Consider the following 25,402-nt stretch of genomic DNA (forward strand, 5'->3'; position numbering starts at 1 on the left):
GCTATGCTTTTTGCAAACTTTCTTCTCACTGGCATTTAACTCACTACAGAGTCTAAATGTGACCACGGAAAAAGCAAACAGACTTTCCTGAAGATACGAAACAAAATTATTTTTTTAAAAAACAACCCAATAATCAGCACACTGCATTTAATCTCCGTGAGCTGCGTGTGTGGTTTCCAGCCAGCCAGCTCCTCCGACTCAGAGACTTGGGGAGAAAAGGAAGACAAGCACATCACAGGCTTTGTGTGACCCTCAGAACCCTGGGCGGTCAAGTCATTCACTTTTCAGGGTTTACAAGCACTGGGGTCAGTCCGTCTACCCCTGAATGTCACGGTGTTCTTAGCAGGCAGTCACATGTCTGTGGGTAGCAACCCCAGGCCATGGGCTTGGTGTCATTGCATAGGCATTTTTGGCCCCCCATAGCCTGTATTCCCCCAGGGAAGGTCTCTTCCCCCACGACTTGTGTGGCTGTGTTTAAGCAATACATTATTAGACTGTTTGAAAAATTTGTCATTTTCTAAATCAAACTTCAAGCTATTACAAAGACAATGCTTATCTTTTCTGATGACATGGTTCATGATCCTCTCAAGATTAAAATAGCCAAAACCAATCTCTTCATCTGACATTTCTGTCTGTCAAAAGGACAAGCATTCGTTCTGCATCAAGGGTTCACCATGGTTAATAGCATTGGCCCTTGAGTTTTGCAGAGCTAACTCAGTCATCTCAGCCACTTGCTTATAACAGTGTGACTAGGAGGAAATTTCTAAACTTCTGATTTCCTCAGTGAAATTGATCTGATAATCATTACCAACTCACAGAGTGGTGGGGAGTAAATGAGATTGAATGGGCAATGACACTAAAGTGCCACGTGCCCCTTGTAACAATCATTCAACACATTTTCCATATGACTATTAGACTAAAATAATCTTTGACTCAAGTTCTTCTCAATTATTTAGCAGCCATATATAGAGATCATACCACTTGTGCTTTTCATCTCTACATTCTTAATATTTCAAATTTGGTTGTAGAGCCTCACCCCATCAAAATGAGACTGTAACTTCAATTGATCAGTGATTCATCGTTGCTTTGCACCAACTTATACATCACTGCCAGTTTGTTTTATCATAATTAGGGCTTCCAGGAGTTCTATGTGCTTTTGTTAAAAATCTCCACTCCTCTTTCCTCCACTTCAGTCTGGTGTGCAGGGCTTAGGCCTTTGAACTCTGCTCAGTCTATACAGAATTTTGTGATGCAAATTCCATTTTGCTGTAGACAATTTTAAGCCTTATAATTTTTATTGATAGTCAACAAGTATCCAACGATGACCTCCCATGAACAAAAGGCTCTAGATGAAGATACCAGTTTTTAAGTATGTGAAAATAAATACCGTCTCTGCTACAATGAGGCTGTCAGAGATGAGATGATTAACCTACTCACTATGATGACCAGGTAGGAAGAACTCTAGTAGAAGTACATGGCAAACAAAGGAGAACTACACTTCTGTAATGTTCTGATTCCTGGTGTGCAGGCCTGAATATATGTCAGAATTAAACGATTCAAATATACCGATATACTATTTGTGGCCTTGTTTCCTGCTTATAGGAGCAGTGAGGTCCCACAAGTTATATATTCTTGCCCTCAATCAAAAGTGTCTTCAATCTTTCAAACTTTTTTTGCTGTCCCCAAAATAAGTCCTAAGTCTTCCAAAATTTCTTCTGTAATTATTCCAATGGTTAATCTTCTTCACAGCTACTCTATTGATTGGTCTGCATTATTTAGCTAAGCCCTTACAAGAAATCAGTGAAGATCTAATTACACTGAGTAATGTTTGACATTGTTTTATGCATGCTAGAAGGCTATTCCTAACCGAGTTATTAGCCTAGTAATGGCACAATTCATGTCTTATACAAGTATACTTTCTTTTTTCCAAAGTGCCAACCTTAATTCTGATACAGTATGATAACTGAAGCAGTAATAATTGTTTAACTTTTTAATTTTTGATAAAGAAAATATAAATTTTGAAGTGACTATTTCTCCACATAATTTGCTAGTCCAAGATTTATTGAATGTAGGACAAGCTCTATATGATGCTATTAAATATTACTCAGAAACCTCCACATAGAAATATTAGAGACATATACCAAGTTAAACATAGGGAAATAAGATTACTTTGTACAGGATTTACCAGGGCTTTTAAAACTTACATAATCTAAACCTTCAAGAGAGGTAGATGTTACTCAGTTTGCCCCAAATCTGCTTGGTAACAAAGCCCAGCTTGGAGAATTATAGGATAAGAAGTTCACTGGGAAATTCTGATGTTACTTATGGTCATGAGGGCTTATTTCTATAGTTAGCAAACTCCAGTCATTTGCACTGCTAACATAACTGCATGTTTAACTACTCAGTTACTGGTCAGTACTCTCAGTCCACTAACACTATGAAAAACCTTTGGTCTTCTCTAAATGCTCTCAGACTGGAAAACACTTTGGTAACATGACACACGCTTCTCTGATAAGGGTGCAGAGGCAGGGACATGATCCTTTCTGAGGCTGCCCACACTCTTTGACCAATCCTAGGTTTCTGCTATTGATACAAAGACCTATGATTCTGCTATTTAATGGTCAAAATGTGGAGTCTACCCTTAGACTTCAAGAAAAAGAGAAGCTTCTTATTTAAGAGCATGTATCAAAGGCCAATCTAAAATGTGTCTATAGTATCAAATTTGATCAGTTACATCTTTGGTAAGATTTTATGTTTATTATTAATTAGTTTTAAAGCTCACACATGTCCTGGAATCAATTACTGAATGTCAAGATCTGAGATTCAAGATCTCAGGGAACGAGCCCCAGGATTTGGTGTATAACTGTAGAAAAGCCATCTTTGGAAGAATACTGTGTTAACTCTCCATGTGAGAGAACTAACTTTATTTCCTCATGAAGGTATCCAGGGCTGCCCCCAGTCTAAACTGAACATGTAAACTAATTCGAACCTAATTTAACCCAAAGCCCTGCCTGAAACAGTCTCTGCAAACCAGCAGCCAAGATGCCCTGCTTTCTAATGAATGTGTGAAGTCCATAAAACCTACAAAGCCTGAATAGGAGGTTTGCCACAGTGGCTGTCACCTCGTTTATGATGGGCATTTAAAGTGGAGGCTACACTTTGTAACTAGTGACAGGACCACAGGAAGCCAAACCTTGTCTGAACTCAACCTTGATGCAATCTTATGCTTTATTTTCTCGCAGGCTTCTTCCCTGCAGAATGAAACCACAATTTCTGAAAGAAGGAATGCTTGGCCTTTACAACCCTGTTTGAAACTTGGCAGCAATACCTGGAGAAGCCAGGCACCCAGCCAGGGTCTGCACCAATCGGCACAACTGGGAGGACCCCTGGATGACCCCTAACCTCCAGCGGCACCAGCACCTCTGATCTCTTTCCCACTTCTTGATTCCAGGACCCATTAGATCCTGAATACCCAAAACTGGTGAGCTGATCTACTATGTACTATCCTCCATTAGAGAGTCCTCTTCCATTCATGGAAGCTGAATTCACCAGTTTGTGAATTAACTGGCAGAAGAACAACAGGACCGCTGCTTTCGGCCCCAGGTAATGGGTCTTGCCTGCGCTAGCCCGTTAGCCCGAGAGAGATGCTTCTACATGGTGGACTTTTTGCCTATACACCCTGGTCAAGAGCACTCACCCTGAGATCTCAGTCTGAACCATCTCAGTTTCACCCATAGCTTCTACCTGTTCAGAATTCACAATCTCAACTCTGGCTCTTGGGATGTCTGATGGTCAAGGATCCAGGGAGATGTAGAAGACCAAGGAGAACGTGCCTTGGCAGTACTTAGAAAAAGACAGTGACCTCTTCAACCCTTATTGACTCAGTTGTGGTTGTGTTTAATCATTTGGGTTTTTTTGTAACAAAATTCTCTCCATTTTACTAAAACAGTATTATCTTCGTATTTACAAAATGGGCTACTTTCCTCAATGCCATTGGACACTGTCTTCACCTGCAGTAGCCCTCAAACACATACTTTTTGCATGGATTCTTAGAGCCTCTGATTTGAATCCATACCTAGTAGATTTGTCATTGTAAACAAAGATCACTTGGATGACGTTAATACCCCTTAAAATTGCAATTCCTATGTGTACTACCCACCATCAAGATAAGCAAATTATCGTTAGTTCCATTGCCACATTCATATAAAATATACATTCCAGGCAAATAATCACTTGCAAAAAAAATAGGGAAGCACCACATCAAAAACTTAACTCCTTGTGAACTCAAATGATTTTTATTTTGGAGCTACTATGTGCCAAACATTATATTAAGTTCTGGGAATACAATAAATAAGTCACAGACATTGGCCTAAGAAGTTTACATTGCAGTGGGGAAGTTGGGTAATTCAATACCCAAATGAATGCTAGAGCAGTGTAGTGATAGCCATGAGAAGCCCTTGTCTCTTTTCCTGGGTCACCCAGGGTGGCTCACAGATTATCTTTTTAAACACCAAAGCAACCCACAAGATTAAAGCCAATAAGCAGTGGTCCATGGTGGAAACTGGCCAGTTGTACCCTAGTTGAGTGTAGTTGCTAATGTGTTATTTCTTAAACCAGCCAACTCTTGTTTTGTTTTTGGTACCGGGGATTGAACTCATGACTCTGAGCTTGCCAGGCAAGCACTTATACCACTGAGCTAAATCCCCAGTTCCACCACCTGACTCTGGTTTTTCTTTGGGGGGGGAGGTTGTTTGTTTGTTTGTTTGTTTGTTTACTGGGGGTTGAACTCAGGATCTCACACTTGCCAGGCAGGTGCTTATGCTGCTGAGCTAAATCCCCAGCCAACCACCTGACTCTTAAACAGGTTAGATTTTCACTTACTGTGCATCTTTTCTGGTTTGTTATCAAGCTGATGACTCTGACACTGGGACCATAGATGTCTACCAGGTAAAGTCCTCTGACTTTAAGCTTGGGTCCTGGCACATATGCGAACTGTGGGCAAATCACTTAAATACTCTGGTCTTTGGTCTTTATTGTTGCAAAACAAAATCATTCAATACTGTACCTACCTCACAAGGTTGTTATGAAAATCAAGTGAAAATGTATGTGAAAGCACTTTGTAAGCTGTTCTTTTTTTAATCACCTCATTTTCCATGGATTCTTAATTCTCCCTACCAAATACAATACCATGATTTGCCAGAAGGATATATTCTTAGCTACCCCTCAACCTCTGTGAATGACACAAAGAAAACCAAGGCCATCCCCTCATAGACAGATTTTTTTCAGAATAGGAATTCTGATGCTTCACAGAGTAAAAAAAAAAAAAAATATATATATATATATATATATAGTCCAGGACCCTCCAACTGAAGTCATCTTGCCCTCTAGACATCCTACCATTAACACACCACTACACTCAAGTACCAGCTAGCTTTGTGATAGATTACCCCAGGGCCCATGGTGGGGAGCTTACCCTTGGCCCCGAAAAACTAATCGGACTATGGTGATTCCACGAATAGCCTGGGTTCCAGCTGCCAGTGAAGTCACCAGCCACACCATTAGACCCATGCTTTTCAAAAACAGAGTGAGAAGGTTGTTTAAAAGAGACACTGACCCCTAACCTATTACAGTTGAAATAAAATCTATTATAGCTGAAAGAAAACTCACTCTCGCTCCCTGACCTATCATAGTTGGATTAGCAAGGAAGCTTCCTAGACACTCATTTAGAGCAGGGATTGGGTGACACATTTCTTGTTTTAACATCTTTCCCTCAGACCAACTTGGCTCTTGCTGCTCTGATTCAAACTTGTCTATTTCCAGCCTTTCCAACAGACACATGACAAGACATGTTCCTGATTTACAAACCAGAGAGAGAGAGAGAGAGAGAGAGAGAAGCAGTGAGTGATGTCCCCATTTTTCCTGTCTACCCCCATGGCCAAACCCTCCCTGGCCTACCATTTCTGATGATTCAACACAGATTCTGCACTGCCTCATCTAATTAGAGATTTTCTCTCTGGAGCAATCTTAATCCATCCCCAGTAAAAATTTTGACTCTATTTTGGTCCTGCTTGAAAGTTTAAATCGAGTGTCTATAAAGTAACTACTGATACCCAGCAATCATTTACATAAGCAGCCTTCTAACAGTTTCTCCAAAACAAAAAACATATGAGCATGTACCTCCAGGATAAAAGTTCTCCCAAGTAAACAGAATGCTAACTATGGATAAACATCTAATAGAATTTGCAACCCAGAAATTCTAGAGTAGGGCCAAAAGGTTATAATAGACCCATCCCTCAAGAAAAGGAGCTCATAGGAAAACTTTTCATTCAATGCTGGTATCAGTTTTCAAGATATTTTTACATGACACACAAAATAACTCACAATCTCCTCCTTACTAGATGTCAGTTATTCAGTGAACGGAGAAATCCCCAGATCTGAAAACTAGAATATTGCATTTTTACTTTAATATTTGAAAGAAAGTGGAAACATTTTTGAACAGTATCTTATTTTGTAGTTCAGAGTCCCTGCTTGCTGTGGGAAGGGAGCCAGAGGGACTCAGAGTACCCGCCACCCAAGGTCGGGGCACAGAGCCAGAGGGTCCAGCAAACAGTGAGGCCACGCCAGGAAGGAAAGCTGTCGCTGAAATCACAGATCATGCGTGTGAAATGGAATGATCTCCAGGTCGTGGAAGCCAAACAGAATAGACAGATCCAAGTGGGGAAGCAAATGAAGATGTGGTTACAGGTATCACAGTGAATAAGCCTGCAGAGGAAATGGGGTCACCTGCCCCCCATGACGCTTGTCTCACAGTAGCCTTTCATGTGACTTGAAACATTACATCCTAGTTTCCCTTTGTGAAGTAACTCCTGAGTTTTAGTGATGTTGCTTAATGTAGCCAAACCCAAACAGAAACCTTTCCTTACCCACAGGCATCCTTTTTATCATCTTGGTTGACAAAATTTTTCTTTCACAGGTTTTTAATTTGTTCATGAATCTTTCATAAATTATTTTATCAATAAATTTTTGTCTATAAATAATTTACTTGGTTGAACTTAAACTTCTTTGGTGATTAAAATTGGTAATAAAAATAAACTACTTTGAGTAATCATTTGTCTGTATTTGCATGTCCGATGACATCTGAGAGGGACTGGGTATTCTAACACAGATTACATGTAAATGAGCTTGAAGCAAGCAAAATAAAACACCAGGTAAGGGTGGCCAGGAAGACCTCTGACAGTGGCAGAGGATGAGCATTCAGTCTCAGTCTGCAAACTCCACCTCTGTTCCAGAGGCAGAGACACTCAGTTTGCCCACTGCAACATGGGGCACGGACATGGCCCCAGGGGAGGCAGACGTCCCGGACAGACAAGAATAACGCAGGCAGTCTTCTGCAGGCAGAGTGGCTGAGGCAGAGCCCAAAGCTGGGAGGGAGGGCCGTGCTTTTCACAGAACTCACATTAGAAATTCCAACAGCAGGTGGAACTGAGCCAGCAACCACAGTGGTGAGGACAATGGGAAGTTTCTGTAATTAAAGTCTGAACTCTGCACACTTTCAAACAGCCTGTGAGCTTGTGCGGCTCAGCAACAAAGACTGTGCTGTTGTTTTTAACGTGGTTGTTCTAACTGAACCTGGTACCGTTAAAGTATTACTTCCTTTACCTTTACCTTTACTCTATCATCTATCTGGAATTTGTCTTTTTATGTAACATACAGGGGAAATAATTTTAAAATAATTATGAAATAATAGCATGCATATCATCAAACTTTTAAATAAAAACATCATCATTTACAGTATAGTAAATAATTCAAAAGTAATTACCCATTCTCAGAACCTGGTCCTTATCTATCTCTGCTTTGAGGGAGCTGGAATGAAAGTGATTTTTACTAGAATGGGTCTGTGGCATACAGCCTAAGACAGATTCCTGAATTGGACCACTCCTTGGCCAAATAGCAATGAAAGTCTCCATTGGTGGTGGTTATTGGGATGTGACAGCGCTCTGCATGCTGGAAACCATCACTAACTAGGACTCTGATATGTAGCGAGCTGGGGTAGGATACAGGGCAAAGCTTTTGTAGTGAGTTCGTAGACTATTTGTATCATTTGAGAAATGGTGGCTATGGTTGTCATTTTAAAATACTGCACAAATGGTATTTTGATTATAAGTACAATTTTCTTAAATAAAAATACTGAGCCCAAGTCATCAATCATCAACTCAAGGCACAATGTAAAATGAAGAAAACCTCCAGGGTATATATGTCTAGTAGAGCCAGAGAGCAGTGAAAGCTGGAAATGGGCCTGATCATGTGAGTAACAGAGAAAATGTACTACACAGACCTGCTGAATTTACTATAGTAAGCTCCAGACACTTTTAGAGAAGAAGTGGGAACCTGAAGACAAATGAAGACCTCTGTGTGGAGGTGCTCAGTTGCTTGTACTCTACTCAAGCATCTGGGCCTCCTGAAGTCACTCGCTCACCATCATGAAGGGTTGCAGCCAACCTCACTGCCTCCACACATGCAGTGATCTCTAGACACCTCACACATGGTAGCTGCCTTCATTGTGACTTGGCCCTACTCTTTTCTAGTTTATAGACTTAAAGCTAGGGTCAAATTTCAGCATAGCCCAACTGGGAATGTGTCATTCTTCTTTTGGAAGCAAAGGAGTTATTTGCCAAAAATTCTGCAACATCAGGGGTTGTGTGCAGACTGCAACCCAGTTTACATATTGGAGGATCTCTCCAGCAAGTGGATGGTGGAAGGGCATCAGTTAAGGCTGGAAAAGGCAGTTGGGTCACGTAGGAAAACTCTCCAGTAAGCTAGAATGTGATGCCTTCAATGTCTTGGGATTGTGCTGGGATGGATTTCATAAACTTGGGTGGGCATTGGCCAGTTAGTGTAAGAGGTAGACTTGTCAGATTCTTGAGAAAACAGAAAGAGGCTTCAGAAGACCTTACATTGATTTAATACTTAAGACTAGAGATGTCATTAAATATACTTCCCAGGAGATTCCAGAGAACACTTCTTTAATCTTCAAATCAAAGGATATTGCTCGTGTGCGGCACTGGCGTAGCTGAGAAGCTCAGAGACCCCTTCTTATTAGGCCAAGTGCACTATCAGGAACGCTGCCATGGGCAAGCTCCTCAGAGTCGTCGTGAAGATAAGCTTCTGTCATAGTAGAGGCTGGGTGGTTTCACTTAACTGTCAGTGGCAAGGTGGATGCAGTTATTGTGTGGGAAAGCAAACCTGAATGGAAATAGGGACCCTAACACCCAGGAGTCCACTAGAAGAGTTTTCAGTGGTGCATAGATCGGGGATAGTGTAAGCTGATTCTGGACACACCGCCAAAAATGTCAACGTATAAATCCCCTAGGACCTGTGACCTTTGTGGAAAAATGGATCAGCAGATGTGATTAAGGACCTGATTTGGGGAGATAATCTTGGATTATCTGGCTCTGCCCGCTGTGATCACAGTTTTGTTTTCATTTTTGTACATGCGTAGGACTTGCTTGGATCATTCCTCCCCCATCTGCCTCCCTCACTCTTCCCTCTGACCCCTTTCTTTTTCTCCACAAGTGTCCCATCTTCTTCCATGCCAGCTTTTATAACAGAGCCCACATATGAGAGAGAGTGTGAGACTTGGCTTTTGCAGTCTGGATTATTTTGCCTAACATAATGCTCTACAGTGTCATGCATTGTCTTGCAATGACTTGATTCCATTTTTCCTCAGTACCAGGCCTTTCTACTGAGTTGCATCACATTCATTTTTTTTATTTTTTATTTTGATGTAGGGTCTTACTAAGTTGCCATGCTGACCAGCCTAGGCTCAGACTTGCAATCCTTCTCCATGTTTCATTAGACATAGGCATCACATTTTTTTATCCAGTCACTTGTTGAGTGTGTCCGCTGATTCCATGCCTTACCCCTCATGACTAGTGCTATGAAAAAACAGACTATGCAGCTATAATGTGCTGACTTTAATTCTTTCACATATATACCAAGGAAGGATGTAGGTAGATCATGGGATCGTTTAAATTTTTTTGAGAAACCTCCATGTAGATCCATAGTGTTTGTACTAAATTACATTCCTCACAGAATTGTTTTTTCATGATCTTGCAGACAGTTATCCTGACTGGAGTGGGATCCTGGGAATCTCTAAACCCAGTGCAGTTTTCATTTGCATTTCCTTGATAGTTACAGATGTGGAATGCTGTTTGGTATACTTACAGTTGGTATATTTACAGTTCTGAGAAGTGTCTGCCAGTTAATTTGTCTATTCATTGACTGGGTTACTTGTTCTTTTGGTGTGAAATATTTTATGCTCTTTATATACTCTGGACATTAACTTTCCATCAGAAGAATTCCTAGAAGTCATTTCTCCCTCTCCACAGCTATCTCTTTATCCTGTTAACTGTTCCCTCTGCAGCGCAGAAGTTTTTAATTCGATGCAACTGCATTTGAGTCTATTATTTCCCAAACTACTGGGATACTATTAATCCTATATGTGCCTGTGCACATATTTGGAAATCTTCTCCATGTTGCTTTCTACTAGTTTGAAAGTTTCAGGTCTCACATTAAGTCTGTGACCCTTTTAGAGTAACTTTTTCTCCTGGGTGAGAGACAGAGATCCACTTTCAATCTTCCATATATAGATATCCAATTTTCCTGGAATCCTTTTTCAAATAAGCTTTGTTATTTCCCCACACCACTCCTAGGTGCCTTGCTTAGCATTAGGCTATAGTTCTGTGGGATTTTTCCTGAGTCCTTGTTGTGCTCTATTGCGTCTACATTTTTTTCCAGCACTGCACCATTTTTTTGCAAAGTTCTCTGGTAAATTTTGAAAGAGGGTATTTTATACTTTTGAGTTTTGCTCTTTTTGCTCCTGATTGCTTTGGCTATTGGTGATCTTTTAGTTTCCATTTGGATTTTAGGATTGTTTTTGCTAGTTCTGTACATAGCAACCTCAGTATTTTGATGGGATGGCATTGACTGTATGTCACTTTGGGAAGTATAGTCATTTTAACATTATTAATTACCCAGACCTAAACATGTGAGGCCTTCCATCTTCTAATGTCTTCTTCAAATTCTTCAGGTTTTTTTTATCATTTCTGTTTTAGAAGTCTTTCTCATTAATTTCCTGTGTTGTACTTTTTTTCTTATTTATTTTGAGGTTTTATTTTAGTCTATAGGAAAGCCATCAGTTATTTTATGTTGATTTTATGTTCTGCTGTACTGCTAAATTTGTTAGTTCTAAGAAAATTTTAGTGGACCCTTCAAGGTTTTCTAGGTATAGAATCATATTATGGGCAAACAGGGATAATTTGAGTTCTTCCTTTCCTATTTATACTTTTTAAATTCCTTTCTCTTGCCTCGAAGCTCTGGTTAAGATTTCCAGGACTATAACGAACAAGAGTAGTAAAAGCAGGCACCTCAGCCTCCTTATCCATTTTATGGGAAAAGCTGTCAGTTTTCTCTCACTCAATATGATATTGACTATGTTTACTGCCCATAGTTTTACTGCACTGAGGTATGGCTTTTCTTTACCTAATTTATTCTGGGTTTTAATTAAGAGGGATGTTGAATTTTATTGAAGGCTTTCTGCATTTATGGAGATCATGTGATTTTTATCCTTGATTTTACTTAACTAGTGATTTATACTTATTGACTCATGTAAGTTAAAAGACAAAAGACTTGTACAGTCTAAAGAGAAACCAGAGTATGATTTGCTATGTTATATCAATTTTGTTTTTGAAATTAAACCACTTGATCATAGCATATAATCATTTTAATGTGTTACTGAATTAAACCTGAAAGTATTTTATTGAGAATTTTTGTATCAATATGCATCAGGAATATGGTCTAGGTGTTGATAGTTTTCTTCTTTTGTATTCTATCTGCCTGTCTGCTTTTTACTTATCAGATTTTTGGTGGCAAAGTGATATTGACTTTGTATAATATGTTTAGAAAAGTTCCTCTCTTTTCTTTTTCATGGAATAGTTTGATGGGCATTATTTTTTAAATCAGTACCAGGAATCGAACTCACAACCTGCTTTGTTAGGCAGGCGCTTAGCTGCTGAGCTAAATCCCCAGCCCCTATGAGCATTATTTTTAATTCTTCAAAAAATTCAGTAGTGACTCTAGTCCTTGGTTTGGGAGTTTTTTCTTGTTTTTTTTTTTTAGTGAGTTTATACATTAATCAAAGATAGGATAAGAAACAGAATGAGTGTGGGTCAATTATTAAAAGTGGAGAAAGAAGTACATTGCAGGGTGACAGGCATCACTGTGAAAGAGAGAACACAAGTAACTAGAGCTTGATGGCAGCCATCTATTGTATCTCTCACTCCTCAAGTTTAGGCTCTTATCAAAAACCTGCTCGATTACTCACAAGAAAAACTGAAGACAGCATTTTCCGATTAGTCCCAGGTACAGGGTTTTGATAACTGCTGTTATGTACTTTTCTGTAAACTCCATGATTGGGAGGTTACACCTACTTACTCAGTCAGTTTGCCATGCCCTAATCTCTTGCCTCATTTCCCACTGGAACACATAAATTCCCATAATTCTTTGTGGGGTACTGAGGGTGTAGGGGGTCTCTGTCTTCATACAGCTACTTCTAGTTGAAGGGGGCTCTAGGCCATACCTACTGGGGATTATATACAGTCTAACTACCTCTGACTGTTGTGGCATTTTGGCTAGGCTGAAAAGAAAAAACTGTCAGAAGACAAATTTTAAAAGAGTTCATGTGTATATATGAAGGACTACTGTGTTGCTTGTTTGATGGGGAAAAGTTTGGTAAATTGGTCACAAAAGTAGCTTTGGTATTAGGTTGGAGATTGATCCCAGATATGAGAAGGAACAGGTCAGATTTCCATGTTTCCTGTATAGATAAAAGTATGGCAAAAGGGGATATCAGATAAATAACCATGAGTCTATTTATAAGAACTCTACTTATCTACATTCAGAGCAGAACTGGAATCTTGGCTTTTTAAAAGAGGAATTTCAATATTCCAGTGGTTCAGAGGAGTAGTTTTCTTCTTTTGGGAGGTCCTTTTCTTCAGAAAGTTCAGGTAGGGCTGACTTTATGACTGCCAGTACTTCCCAGGGTGTGTCTCTCTCCTATGTACAGGTTCTAGCAAAAGAGATGACCTGAGTTTGCAGGGGTGTTGTAAGCACAGAGTGGGCAATCTCCGTAAGCCTGTCAGATTGTTGCCACTCATCCTAGTCCTGTAAAGCACCAAGTGACCATTTCCCAGAGAAGGAAGTCATAGAATTGCCCCAAACTTTGATAGTAAATCTTTTACTGATACATGAGCAGGACACTGTAGGACAGTTGAAAACTCACGGTTGACTATTTGACCTTTGAATTGTGTGTCAGCATAAGGGTAATGAAGATCAGGCTAGGGGTCCCCCTTAACCCTAATTATGGCTATAGATGGAGAGGAGGGTTTTCTAATAAGAAAGTTAAAACAGAAGCTAAAGGATTTGAAATTGCTTAATATGACATTCAGGGTCACCTAAGGTTTCTCCCAGGATATGAAGATGTCTATAGATAGGAACACTGCAAGCTGTCGTGGGCCCCTCAGTCCTTTTCATTAGAATAGGAGGTGGGGGTTTTTGTTGGCCTACCTCCTCCCTGGGAGCAGGGACATCAATTCTCCAGTATCATGAGTCAGGCTCATGTCACGTCAGTCACCTGACACAATGAGCAGGGACCCCGCAGTGGACCAGCACAGTCGTGTGCTTAGTGTCTACTTTTCTTTCAGGCCTGGACTGGCTCTGAATTTCTCCCTTGGATGACTCGGATGTGCTTAAAGCACTTCCAGTTGTGACAGCTGCAGTTTTGGTTTGTCATATTTTTCTTGGCCCTTCTCCTCTCATCTTCACCTAGATCCTGATTGTTGAACACAGAAAAGGTCATGTCCAGCAACTGAATCATAGATGTCTGGAAGCCATCTGTAAACATACCAGGATCGTTTTGAAAATCCTACGCCTCTCTAAGGCACTAGCCTGTAGTGAAGTTCCAGAGTATTTACTGGCTGAGGATTATAAGGAGGAGATCGAAGAGACGTCCCACTGTGTGTGTATTTTTTCCCATTAAACTGTGGGGGAGGGCATGATATACCATTGAGAGACAGGTGGATATCTGAGGAACAATGTTTTTTTTCTTAGGGGTCCTTTTGAATAGCATGGTTTGGGAATCTTTCCAGAGATTAAAATCCATAAAATCCTGATCATAAGGGATCCCACATTGCTTTCCTTGCCTTTGGAAAAAAAAGATCTAACTGAAGAACAGAATCATCATTTAGACAGTCATTCTGTACCATATCTCGCCATACCCTGGTTCATCAGACTCACAGCTAATCTTTTCTGGCTGTTTCCTTTGTTGTGTTCAAGGTGTCAGGCACATGTTTCTAACTTACCAAAATTTCTGTCAGAAAACTGGACATAAACAGCATTGTAACAGATGATAAATTGTTAAATGCAAAGGCCAAATGGTTGCAGATTTTTAAGAATACTGTTAGTCTCTGCGTTTTCATTAGAGAATTTATACCACTCCTGTTCAGGGTTAATATTGAATGGTATGTGCTAGTTCCTATCATTTGTGTATCCCTAGTTGTTTTGAATGATCTGTGTGTATATTATTCTGATAAAGGGAATAATGTAAGGTTTTTTGTAAGGGAAACCAGGAGGCAGAAGTACAAGTCAGGGAAGAGGCTGTGACAGCAGAAGCAGAGAGGAGAGACACTAAAAAGATTTATTTTGTTTTAATTTTGAAGATAGTAAAATACAACAGAACAAGACAGAACAAAGCCAACTGACACAGTGTAGTGAAACTGGTACAGAACTTCACAGCAGATTACTGGGATAACAGTAATAGGTATCACAGTATATCTTTTTATTTTCACAATAGTTGTTCTTTCAATAGCGTGTAGCAAAATAAAATGAAATACAGAGCATTACAGAACTTATCAAAACAGAATATTGAATAGAGCAGTACCATTAATCAGAATAAAGCAAAACAGTAGTAAAAATATTTGCCTCCAAAGACATGATAGAAGGAAATCCCCCTTATTTGCTATATTGCATATGGTCAACCTCCCAAGAGATGCTCAGATTTCTGGTTCCCACTTGCTAATGGGAGGCAGGGAAGGTGGGATGTTTGACTCTCAGACCGTGCACCGGCAGGCTCACTATTGCTTAGCGGGGAAGCAGGCTAGTTGCTTGATTTCCCAGCACCTTAAATTCCAACATGTTGCGGATCTCAGGAGACAGTGATGGTTCTCCCCCTGGAGGAGCCACAGCCTGCCACACCACAGCTGCTTACCAGGGAGGTGAGCTGCTTGCTTAGTTTCCCAGTATCCTAAGTGCCAACATGGCACAGATCTCAGGAGTCCCTGGTGGTTCTCCCCCTGGAGGGGCCACAGCCTGCCACGCCACAGCCACTTACCAGGGAGGTGAGCTGGTTGCTTAGTTTCCCAGCATCCTATGAAAAAGATTTAAAGTTGCAATGTGGTTCCTTTTTTTTAAAAAAAGGAGCTATGAATTATGAAATGCCAATAACATGTAAAAGCTGGCAAAGGGAAGAAAAATGAATTCCTTTAAGAGTCTCAAGAAATGACATGCCCTGACTGAAAGTTTGGATTTGGCCATGTGACATTTCAAACTTCTATAATTCAAGAACTCTTAGGTTAACTGCATGGTCTCAAGCAATGTTTGCAGTAATTTGTTCTGTTAGTTAGTTTTGCGCATCATGATACTAAGCTATGAGACTCAATTATTTGATCAAACACTAACCCAAATGTTTCTGTGAAGGTATTTTATAAGTGTATATATATATCTATAGTCAATCTACGTTAAGTAATGCAGATGGGCCTTATTCAATCAATTGTAGGCCTGCAGAGCAAAAAGTGAGACTCTTAGTAAACAGATCTGAAGGATTGTCTTCTACCTAAGTTTTCAACCTGCTGTCCTGCCTTACAAATTTCAGACTTCCCAACTTTTTATTTTTTAAAATAAAGATGCAGCAGTCTTACTTTGTCCATGGTTTCAGTTTCTAGTATAAAAATATGAAATGGAAAATTTCAGAAATAAATAATTCATACATTTTAAGTTGTGTGTGTTCTTAGTAACATGATGAAATCATGCACCATTCAATTCCTTTCCCACCTGAGACGTGACTAATCCCTTTGCCCATCAACCACACTGTATGCACTTCTCACCCCCAGTCCCACCTTAGCATCTGTGTTATGTGACTGACTGCCTCAGGGTTTGTGTTCAGGAAACACTAATTTATATGATAATGGATCCAAATGCACAAGTAGTGAAGCAAAGGCTGAATCAGTGCATAAAGCAGGACAGGGTAGATTAACTCTGCTATGTGCCCATGCTTCAGGGTATGTAGGAAAAAAATTATATACAGGATTCCATATTCTCTGTGGTTTCAGGCATCTGTCAGAGTCTCAGAGCACATCTGTCGTGGACAAGGGGGAGTACTATATTTAAAAACCTTCAATTACATCTTCTGTACTGGATAACCCTAACTGAAACATTTGTTATAGTACCAGTAGGAAGCACACAGGTAGCTAACAGCTTCATCTATATAAACAGAAGAGACCAAAAGTATGTAAAACCAATAAGATTACACACACACACACACACACACACACACACATTGTCTTACTTTTCTCTCTTGCTGTTGAGACAAAATACCTGACACCCAAAATTCGGGAAGGGAAGGTTTATTTCTTACAATTTGGAGGTTTCAGTCCATATTCAGTTGGCTCCAAAGCAAAATGACATGGCTGAGCGGCAGCAGTTCATAGCAGACACAAACAGCAAAACAGAGAGACAAGCCATCTTTCCTCATTACACTGTATACTGGCTCCAGCCTTGGTGGGTGTAGCACTCACATCACCAATCTGAGCACTAGACAACGAACCAATCACAAAGGCTAGATTGCATGTCCATGATTGCATGATACTAAAGAGGGGCCATCTGAGCACACTATAACAAACACTTTACTCATCTTTTCCTAAATTTCAGCAAGTTTGAACCAATCAATGATAAGCAGTGTCTAGACCCCTTAAATGGACTTAAAGTATAAGATGAAGCTAAAGATAGTAGGATATATCTCAGAAATAAAACAAAATATTGAAGGGTTTTTTAATATATTGTGTGAGTTGACACAATACCAGGAAAACCAAAATGATGACATGGATCTTGTGCTAAAGTGAAAGCATATAAAAATCCAGTGATAGAGTCCACTGAAGTTTATTTATTAGGAATTCTATGTATACAAATCTATGGTCGTATTTCCATTCCCTAAGTGCATTAGTTAGATGGCGCTGTAGTATAGATACAGTTGGTCTCCAGAGTCTTTATGTTACAGAAACTTGGTCCTCCATATGGCAATTTTTTAAAAATTTTATTTAAGGAGAAAAAGAAAAACATATGGCAATTTTAAGAGATCACCATCTCTTTAAGAACTAGTGGCACAATGAGGTGCTTAGATCACCTGGGTCATGCTCTCAGAAGACATTAAGGTGGATCCACTATATCCTGAGTAAGTTGTAACAAGATAGCCCTTCCCTACTCTCTGGCTTCCTATGTTGCTATTCGACCTATCCCTCTTGCATGCCCTTCAGCTGCTGAGATGCCACCCACCATACTCATGGCCATCAAGCCATTGCCTAAACGGTGCCACTGACACTCCAGAAGTGTAAGCTAAATAATCTTTTTCTCTCTTTGTAAAGTACTCCGCCTTGGGTAGTTACAGAAAGCTAATGAGTGCTGAAACTGTCAGAAACCTCACATCTGATGCTTAACTTTTGATTTAAAATCATCTGAAAGTGCAACCTCTGTGAGACAGTAAATTTAAAAATTGTCAGGTAGTAGATGGAACTCAGAAATGTAGTATCATGTCCTAAAGACATGTACACCTAAAGGATATAGGAAGGGTGGTTTCCATCATGTGCCTATTTAATCTGCTAGTCTGAAACCTGCAAACTGATGGATCATGCAGATAACTATAAACTATTGGGAACTTAGCCAAGAGACAGCCTCAAACTCAGCTGCTACTCTTGCACAGCTATTGATTAGGCTAATCTATCAAGAAGAATGATTATAAGCAGTTTGCATCTACTTGGAACAACCAACACTATACATTCATGATTCTTTTCAGCAAAGTTCTTGTGAGAAAAGTCTTCAAGGATCTAGAGCTTCCACACAACATCTTAGTAGTCCATTTGACTAATGAAATCACTTTAATTGAATGTGGGGAGCAGAAAATATACTTATAAGAAATGCTCTTATGAGGACCAGAGGGTAAGATTAACCCCACAAGGATCCAAGATCCTGCCAAAATGGTAATGTTTACAGGGTTCTATGAGTTCGTGACTTGCAAGACACCTAAAAGAAAAGTGCAAGTTATTACATCATGTACCTATGCCCTTAAATAAGACACAAAACAATATAGTACTCCTAGAATTTTAGAGCAAGCACATGCCACATTTAAAAATACAGCTTCTGATTCCTTTACCCATTGGCTCAAGTGGCAGCTAGTCTTGAACGAGGCTTTGTAGCAAAAATAAACTGATGAACAAGCATCGCTGTCACTTAGATCATAGGATCCAGCAGCTTTTGTGGTGCTGGAGGTATCTACAGAATATAGGGATATCATGTTTGTATGTTCTCATAGAAGAGCAACAGCAAAGACCCATAATATCTTGGGGCAAGGCTATGTTTCCTGAGACTATTCATAATTCCCAAAGCAGATCCTGGATCTAACTAGAAACTTCACTCCCAACCACAAGATATTAAGCAATGACTTAGCTGGGAGAATTTATCCTGATGTGACTATTCCATAAACTCATAAGTCTGAAAACAGTACACAATAGTGAGTCCTCATTTTATGGAAATGGCTCATTCTGACCCAGACCAACCAAGCAGATTGAGAAAGCCTAAGTCATTTTATATGAGCAAGTGTTCCCCTTATGTTACCTAGGTAGTGTTTTAGTCACTTTCTTCCTAAGATGCAATACTCATCCCTGAAATTAAAGAAGAGGGTCATTTTGGCTCACAATCACAGTCCACAGTCAGCTGTCTCCAAGGCAGGACTACCCAACAGAGGAGTAAAGCCCAAGAAGCTGCTCTGGTCTGCTTAGCTCATATCATAGCAATCAGGAAGCAGAGAGAGAAGGGAGTAATCCAGAGGTAAAATATACCCTTCCAGGTCATGACATCAATTATACTGCCTCATATGTATTTGCCTTTCAAAAGACCCACCTATTAGCATGTAAATCTTTGGGGGACATTTTAGGTTTAAGCCATAACACTTATATCAATGTTTTATTTTAATGACCTAACAGAGAAGGAACAGAAGAAAAAACTCAGTCCTGCTTCACAGATAAGAGTGGTTGGTGATGGCTGCAGGGTGAAAATGGCTTCTGTGTTAGAGGGGGCTCCGAAAGATGATGTTGAGGAAAAATCTTACATGGTTCTCTTTGTCATCAGCTTTGTATGAAGAGGGAGGCCACCTAAGGTAAGAGTATGCATAAATTCCTGGGCAGTGACTGGTTCTTCAAGGATGCATAAGGAGCAATTTGGGTAGAGCAGGGAGAAGGATACATGGTGAAGATTGATGTAAATGGACTTATGGGAATCACCACAAAGTATGCAGGTTTTTGTCTCCTATCAATGTAAACCAGAGATGGAGGGATATAGAAGAAAAATAAACAACACAAGAGAAATAATGATTTGATAATGATCATCAATATAAATATAAAATACTTGCCTGTATCTGGTAACCTAAGCAACTGTTTTGAAGATAACACTATGCAATACAACAACTATTGTTAAATACCTATCATCTTGCTTTGAAATCCTGTATCATTATTGTTTTTTGTTGCTCTTTTCATTTGGTTTTTGGCATTATTGTTGTTTTGATTGCTTTTTTATTTTTCTGTGTTTTTTCTGTTTAAAAAGCAAACTATTGAGGAAGACAGCCATATATATATATATATATATATATATATATATATATATATATATAATAAAAGTATAAAACAGAGAGCCAGTCCTACTCCAGGTCCAGGGACTGCTTCCTTAAGGAAGTTCTGCAAGTTGAGTAAGAGGTAGCTATATAAGAAAGGAACAAACATGAAAGGAAGGCTTGAAATGGAAAGATGGGGAAATGTTTTGTATGTAAGAGCAAATAAGACCAGTATGACTAATGAGCCATCAAAAAGCCAGGAGGAGAGTAGTAAAGAGAGACAGGGTAGACAGGGAGGAACTAGATAAAGCAGAACTTTTCCAACGTGGCGCAGGGTTCTTTACCCCTGTTCTTGATGCTGCTGCTGGTCTGCTTGGTTTTTACCTGTTTGTCTTTGCTACTCATCTCCCATTCACCTTTTAGCTCTTACTTCCTCAGAGAAACAGTCTTTGATCCCCTAGATTCATTATGGTTATTAATGCTTCTACTTATTTTCAGAGCAATAAAAAACAATGAAAACAGACCAGGCTAAAGATTCTTAAAAATGGGTAGTTATTGGCATACGAATGGGATAAGTGGAGTAAGAGGAAATGAGACCACTGTACCAAATCACTAGGAGGTAATTCTCCTGGAGAGTGACTGAGAAGAAATAACTTGAGAAATAGGGAAAAATACCAAAGAATATGTGGTCCACATGTCAAAAGTAGCTTTGGAAAGAATGTGTTCAACTATGTCAATTAAGTGAAGTCAGTCTTCATTGACTGAGCAACATGAGTATTTACAGCAATAGAAATTAGCAAATGCTATAGATCTGGGCATATTTTGTGATTCTGTTTTGCAGTATACTCAAAAATGTGATAAACAAACTGTTGACAATTATCCTTAAAGTGTGCTAAAGTCTACAGCCATTTCATAATAAAGAGCAGAAAAGATTGAGCGTATATATTCCTCTAATATGTGAAAGCTATCATCCTATTCAGTAAAATTGCTCATGTTATTATTAAGTGAATTCAGACATATATTTTCATATTCACTTCAGTTTTTCTTTTTAGCAACAAATGAGAAATATTAACCAACATTCATATGGACATTGCATTCATTCATCAGTTGCAGCCATCAATTAGTAACAGATACAAGAATGGCAAAGATCCGTGAAATCAGTGATTGTGAGAATTAATTAGTCATAAGGATTTTATAATAAAGAACACTAAATATTTTATTGTTACTTATAAATTATGTGCCACACATCTATTTTATTAATAACATTTATAAAAAATATTTAGGTATCCTATAGATGCATACAGTACAAGCAAACAAATACTGATAGTATAATATCACAAAAAAAGTTTACCATGCCTGCATTTCAAAATAATATTCAAATTGTTCAGCCTTTAGAAAATATTGAGAGTTTTTAAAATCTGAATATTTTTAAAACCTAATAACTCATAAATTCATGGGATCTATACATTGACACTGGGCAAAGCAAGTTTTCACTTAAAGTTTTAGTGATAACTACAGATGTCAACATACTGGGTAGAATGATTAGACTGGCTTGAATTTATAACCCTAGATGTGTAAAGAATCAACTAAGTATTTTTTATTGTTTGGTTGGTTGGTTGGTTGGTTGGTTGGTTGGTTGGTTGGTTGGTTTGTGACAGGGTCTCACTATGTATTTCTGGCCTGCCCTGAACTCACTATGTAGCCCAAAGTGACCCCAAACTTGCAGCAATCCTCCTGCTTCTGCCTTCCAAATACTGAGATTACAGATGTGCACCATCGCATTGGTTTGTTCACAATCTCAGCCTTGCAGAAAGTTACAAATACAGAACCAAGAACCTTTTCACTAAGCTATGAGAGTAAGCTGCCCCATTACTTATGAGTTAGTACTCCCTAAAAAGGAGGACATCCCCTTAAATATCACAATACAACCATCAAAATCAAACAGCAATCACCTTTTGTCTATTGTTCCAATAAAGTCTTTTATTATGCAAGGACCTGGATATAGCCTGAAATATTTTTTGAGATTTTATTTGCATTTTATAATTCCAAAACTTTCAAAGACTATAAGGTAGCAATTTTCTGGAATCTGTCTCGGTTTAGAAGGGTTGGGTGTTTTCTCTTGGCATCATGACAGGCATCTCTAACAGGAGTATCTTAGACATGATGCTGTGTTCACTACATCATAAGGAAAAGCCCATCAATTAATTTTGCCTCATTTCTGATGAGCTGACTTCAGTTGCTTAAGTTGATTTTTTCCATACACTTCCATGATATACTCAATCTTCCTTTCATGTGTAATCAATACCTATTTTGTAAGAGAGAATTGTTTAGCAACTCTTCTGGGTATTCATTTACTGTTTATATTCATAAGGGTGAATTGCTTTGTTCCAATGGTAGGTGACTCCTAATCTTGTTTATCTTGCCAAGTGTCCTGTAGGTTGCCAGTGGAAGCTCTTCAAGCAAGTTTCTGCTGTCTTTCAACTCACCTCCATTATTCTTTGAACCTTTCCTCCTGTTTTTCTGTCCTGTCCCTGTAATCAATCCATTTTTTCCCAAGAACTCTGACTCCTTTTGGTGGAAAACTTTATTTAGAAACTAAAACCAGAGAATTAAATATACTTTTTTGCTAATTCGGTCTCTGAGAGAAAAAAACACAGGACTATAATTCAGGCACACACACGATATTTACTCCTATATCCCTGTAACCTATGTCACATCTACTGAAAATCATGAGTTCACGTCAGATCTCCAATTTTATGGCTTCCTCCAGGTCCCTGTTTAGAACTCCCTTCTCTGGAAGTGAGAGACCTATTCTCAAGGTCCTCAGATGAATACTGACTTCTTTTCCTCAGCTGTCTGTGCCTACTAACCCAGCTTCCTCCACATATAGAGACCTCAGGCTGGGCTGCTGCACCCCATGCATCCCCCTAGGGTTCACCGAGGCCTGTCTGAAGTCCCAGGCCCCGGTCCTCCTGAGGGCTGCCTCCACATTACTCTGGCTCCAACCCTCCGGCATGGGGACCTACCCGTCCCTTTCCCAACCTCAGACTCCAGCTTCTTCAGCCTCACCTGAAGGGAGAGAAGGAAGACCAGACAGGAAGGGACCGGAAGAAAAACAGCCCCTGCTTATGGAATACTCTGATTTGCTCACCTAGAAAGTGAGATTTGCTTTTAAAAAGTAATAGCACTAATGACTATCTCCAAAGCTGGCCAGTGAAGACCAACATTCTATTTATTCAAACTGCCAAAGTAAACCCAAAAGGAAATTAATATTTTGTGGTTACATAGTCAGATAAAAAGTTCCAAGGATGCAGGGCCTAGGAAACTGGACATGCTGTGCATCTAGGAGCCACAGGATGGGGAAGGCAGAACTTTCAGCTGAAAACCTGTAGGTGATACAGCTGGGGAAAGTCGGTATACTGGAAATCAAAAACACAAGACAGCAGATAGTGCTTCTAGGTTGCAGCTGTTTACACTGTCATACATACACAGATGATGGTCAACAATGCCTCTCATTTTGACACCTACATCTACTAGCAATTGTTTTTTGGAGTAGCACATATTGCTCACTAGGGTCCTTTGTAGCAACAGCATTCTTAGTTGATTTCAATAGTACTCCCAGTTATGGAAATATTAGTGAAGTTTTGCCCTCTTCCCAACATAAAATGACATTTTTCTATTTTAATCAATGTTTTTTTTAAATTGAGGTTTGGGTTTTTCTGGGTTTGTCTGTCTTTAACGTGTTTCTTTTAGCAGTGCCCAAAGACCCCACACACCAGTAAACAAAGATAAAGAAGAAACAGCTGCAGAATGATACAGTAGGCATCATGTCAGAGCACTGTGTAGTCTTCTGTATCTTTATGGGACACAGGAACTCATCCGCCTAATGGCAGAGTTATTGCATTGCTGAGTTCTAAACTGGTTGGATCAAGCCCCCGTGAGTACCAGAAAGACATCTTCCAGCCTCTCTGGGGCCTGTGGTGACACTGTCCACAACACGATCCCGGCTGCTGTTTTCACCATCTTTCAAAGTCTAGGAAACTTCTTGTTCGAAGATCGTCCCTGCGAAAGTCTGAAGCAGCCTGGGCTGTAGCAGGTGGCAACCAACTTCCGACCTGCGATGGCGCCGGAGCTCGGGGCGCAGGCCCGGGCGCGCTGGGCGTAGGCTGGGGCGTGCCTGGCCCGGCTCCTAGCGGGCGCTGTGGTGTGTGCAGACGGGCGCGGCGGGGCGAGCGCGGTCGGAGAGAGGAAAGTGCTCTCCAAAGCTGGCTCCCGACCTCGCCAAGGACCTCCCGGGTTTACGCCGGGGGAGTCCACACCCTGACTAAACAGAGGAGCAGAAGAGACTTAGGCTGCGGTTTCCGGGCGTGTGCCGAAGACGCACGCGCGGTAGTCAGCCAAGGCCTCCGAGGCCACCGAGGCGGAGGGACAGCAGCTCCGGCTCCGCAGTCGTGGAAAGTGTTCGGAACCGCAGGGAACGCAGGCCCTTTTAGTTTAGTTTGGCCACCTGCTTTTGCAGTGTGTTTGATCAGGAGTCCTGCTGTTTTTATGTGGAAGCTGTGCATACTATTGTAAGCTATCCTTGCCCTCAAATTACATTCTGCGGAGGGGTTTCTGCCGGGTGGGCTGGGGTTCCACCCGGGTGGGCCGCCGGATTGGGGTGTCGACGGGAAGCAGCTCTGGAGACCGGAATTGCCGGGCAGTGACCAACTCACGGCTTCACTTTCCCTTAGGAACAAGATTATGTAGCGAAAAAAAAAAAAAACATGTGCTCCTAAAGCAAGAGGTGGAGAGGTGGTAAAATTAAGAAACTTATTCTGAGACAGCGAATGTCCTTCTCTCCTTTTATTTGCATTTTATACTAGAGACACTCGGTAGTTAGGAACTACAGAACTGAGGGCGCAGAAATGATGGGCTATGTGTACGTAAATGTATCTGCACGTCTGCGATTTGCACCTTCGGGGGCCACAGGGGAGCTGCGATCCCGGCCCGGAGGCCCCAGGGCCGGCGGGTGCGCTCCGCCAGGCCGAGCCAGCCAGGAGCCCGTGGTGCCACTGCGCCCCCATCCCCCGCCACTGGGGCGTGACCCGCCCGGAGTCGGATTACAACCACGATTAACATATGAATTTTACGAACCTAAAAGAAGGAAGGAGAAGAGGAAAAAAAAAGGCGCGGTGCCGGGTCCTCAGCGCTTGCAACTTTCCCCGGGCGTCGGGCGTCCTTGATTGGCTGCCCGCACGCGCCGGCCGCGGCCCCCATTGGCTGCGCAGACACGCGACCGGCGCGCGGAGGGGGCCGAGAGGCACGGGAGTCGCGCTGGCGCGTGCCGCTTTTTAAAGGGGCGCAGCGCCTTCGGCAACCGGAGAAGCTTCGTTGCACGCGACCCGGTGTGTGATCTCCGAGTGTGTGGGGGAG

At 40.7% G+C, this 25,402-nt stretch overlaps 1 protein-coding gene across 2 annotated transcripts in view; it reads left to right on the forward strand.

Annotated features, from left to right (window-relative positions):
- The window catches only part of Grid2 (glutamate ionotropic receptor delta type subunit 2), a 1,371,796-nt gene extending 1,364,690 nt beyond the window's left edge, over nucleotides 1–7,106 (forward strand). The window contains exon 16 of one of the 2 annotated variants that reach the window (XM_063247280.1): nucleotides 3,243–7,106. In XM_063247280.1, the coding sequence (XP_063103350.1) occupies nucleotides 3,243–3,401 (159 nt within the window). In that variant the 3' untranslated portion in view covers nucleotides 3,402–7,106. The remainder of the gene's footprint in view (nucleotides 1–3,242) is intronic. The other variant, XM_063247281.1, reaches the window with a different exon arrangement.
- The last annotated feature ends 18,296 nt before the right edge of the window (nucleotides 7,107–25,402 follow it).

Source organism: Cavia porcellus, unplaced genomic scaffold (assembly GCF_034190915.1).
Source record: "Cavia porcellus strain 051 isolate PalLab524CR breed Dunkin Hartley unplaced genomic scaffold, mCavPor4.1 scaffold_4, whole genome shotgun sequence".
NCBI classification, from domain to species: Eukaryota; Metazoa; Chordata; class Mammalia; order Rodentia; family Caviidae; genus Cavia; species Cavia porcellus.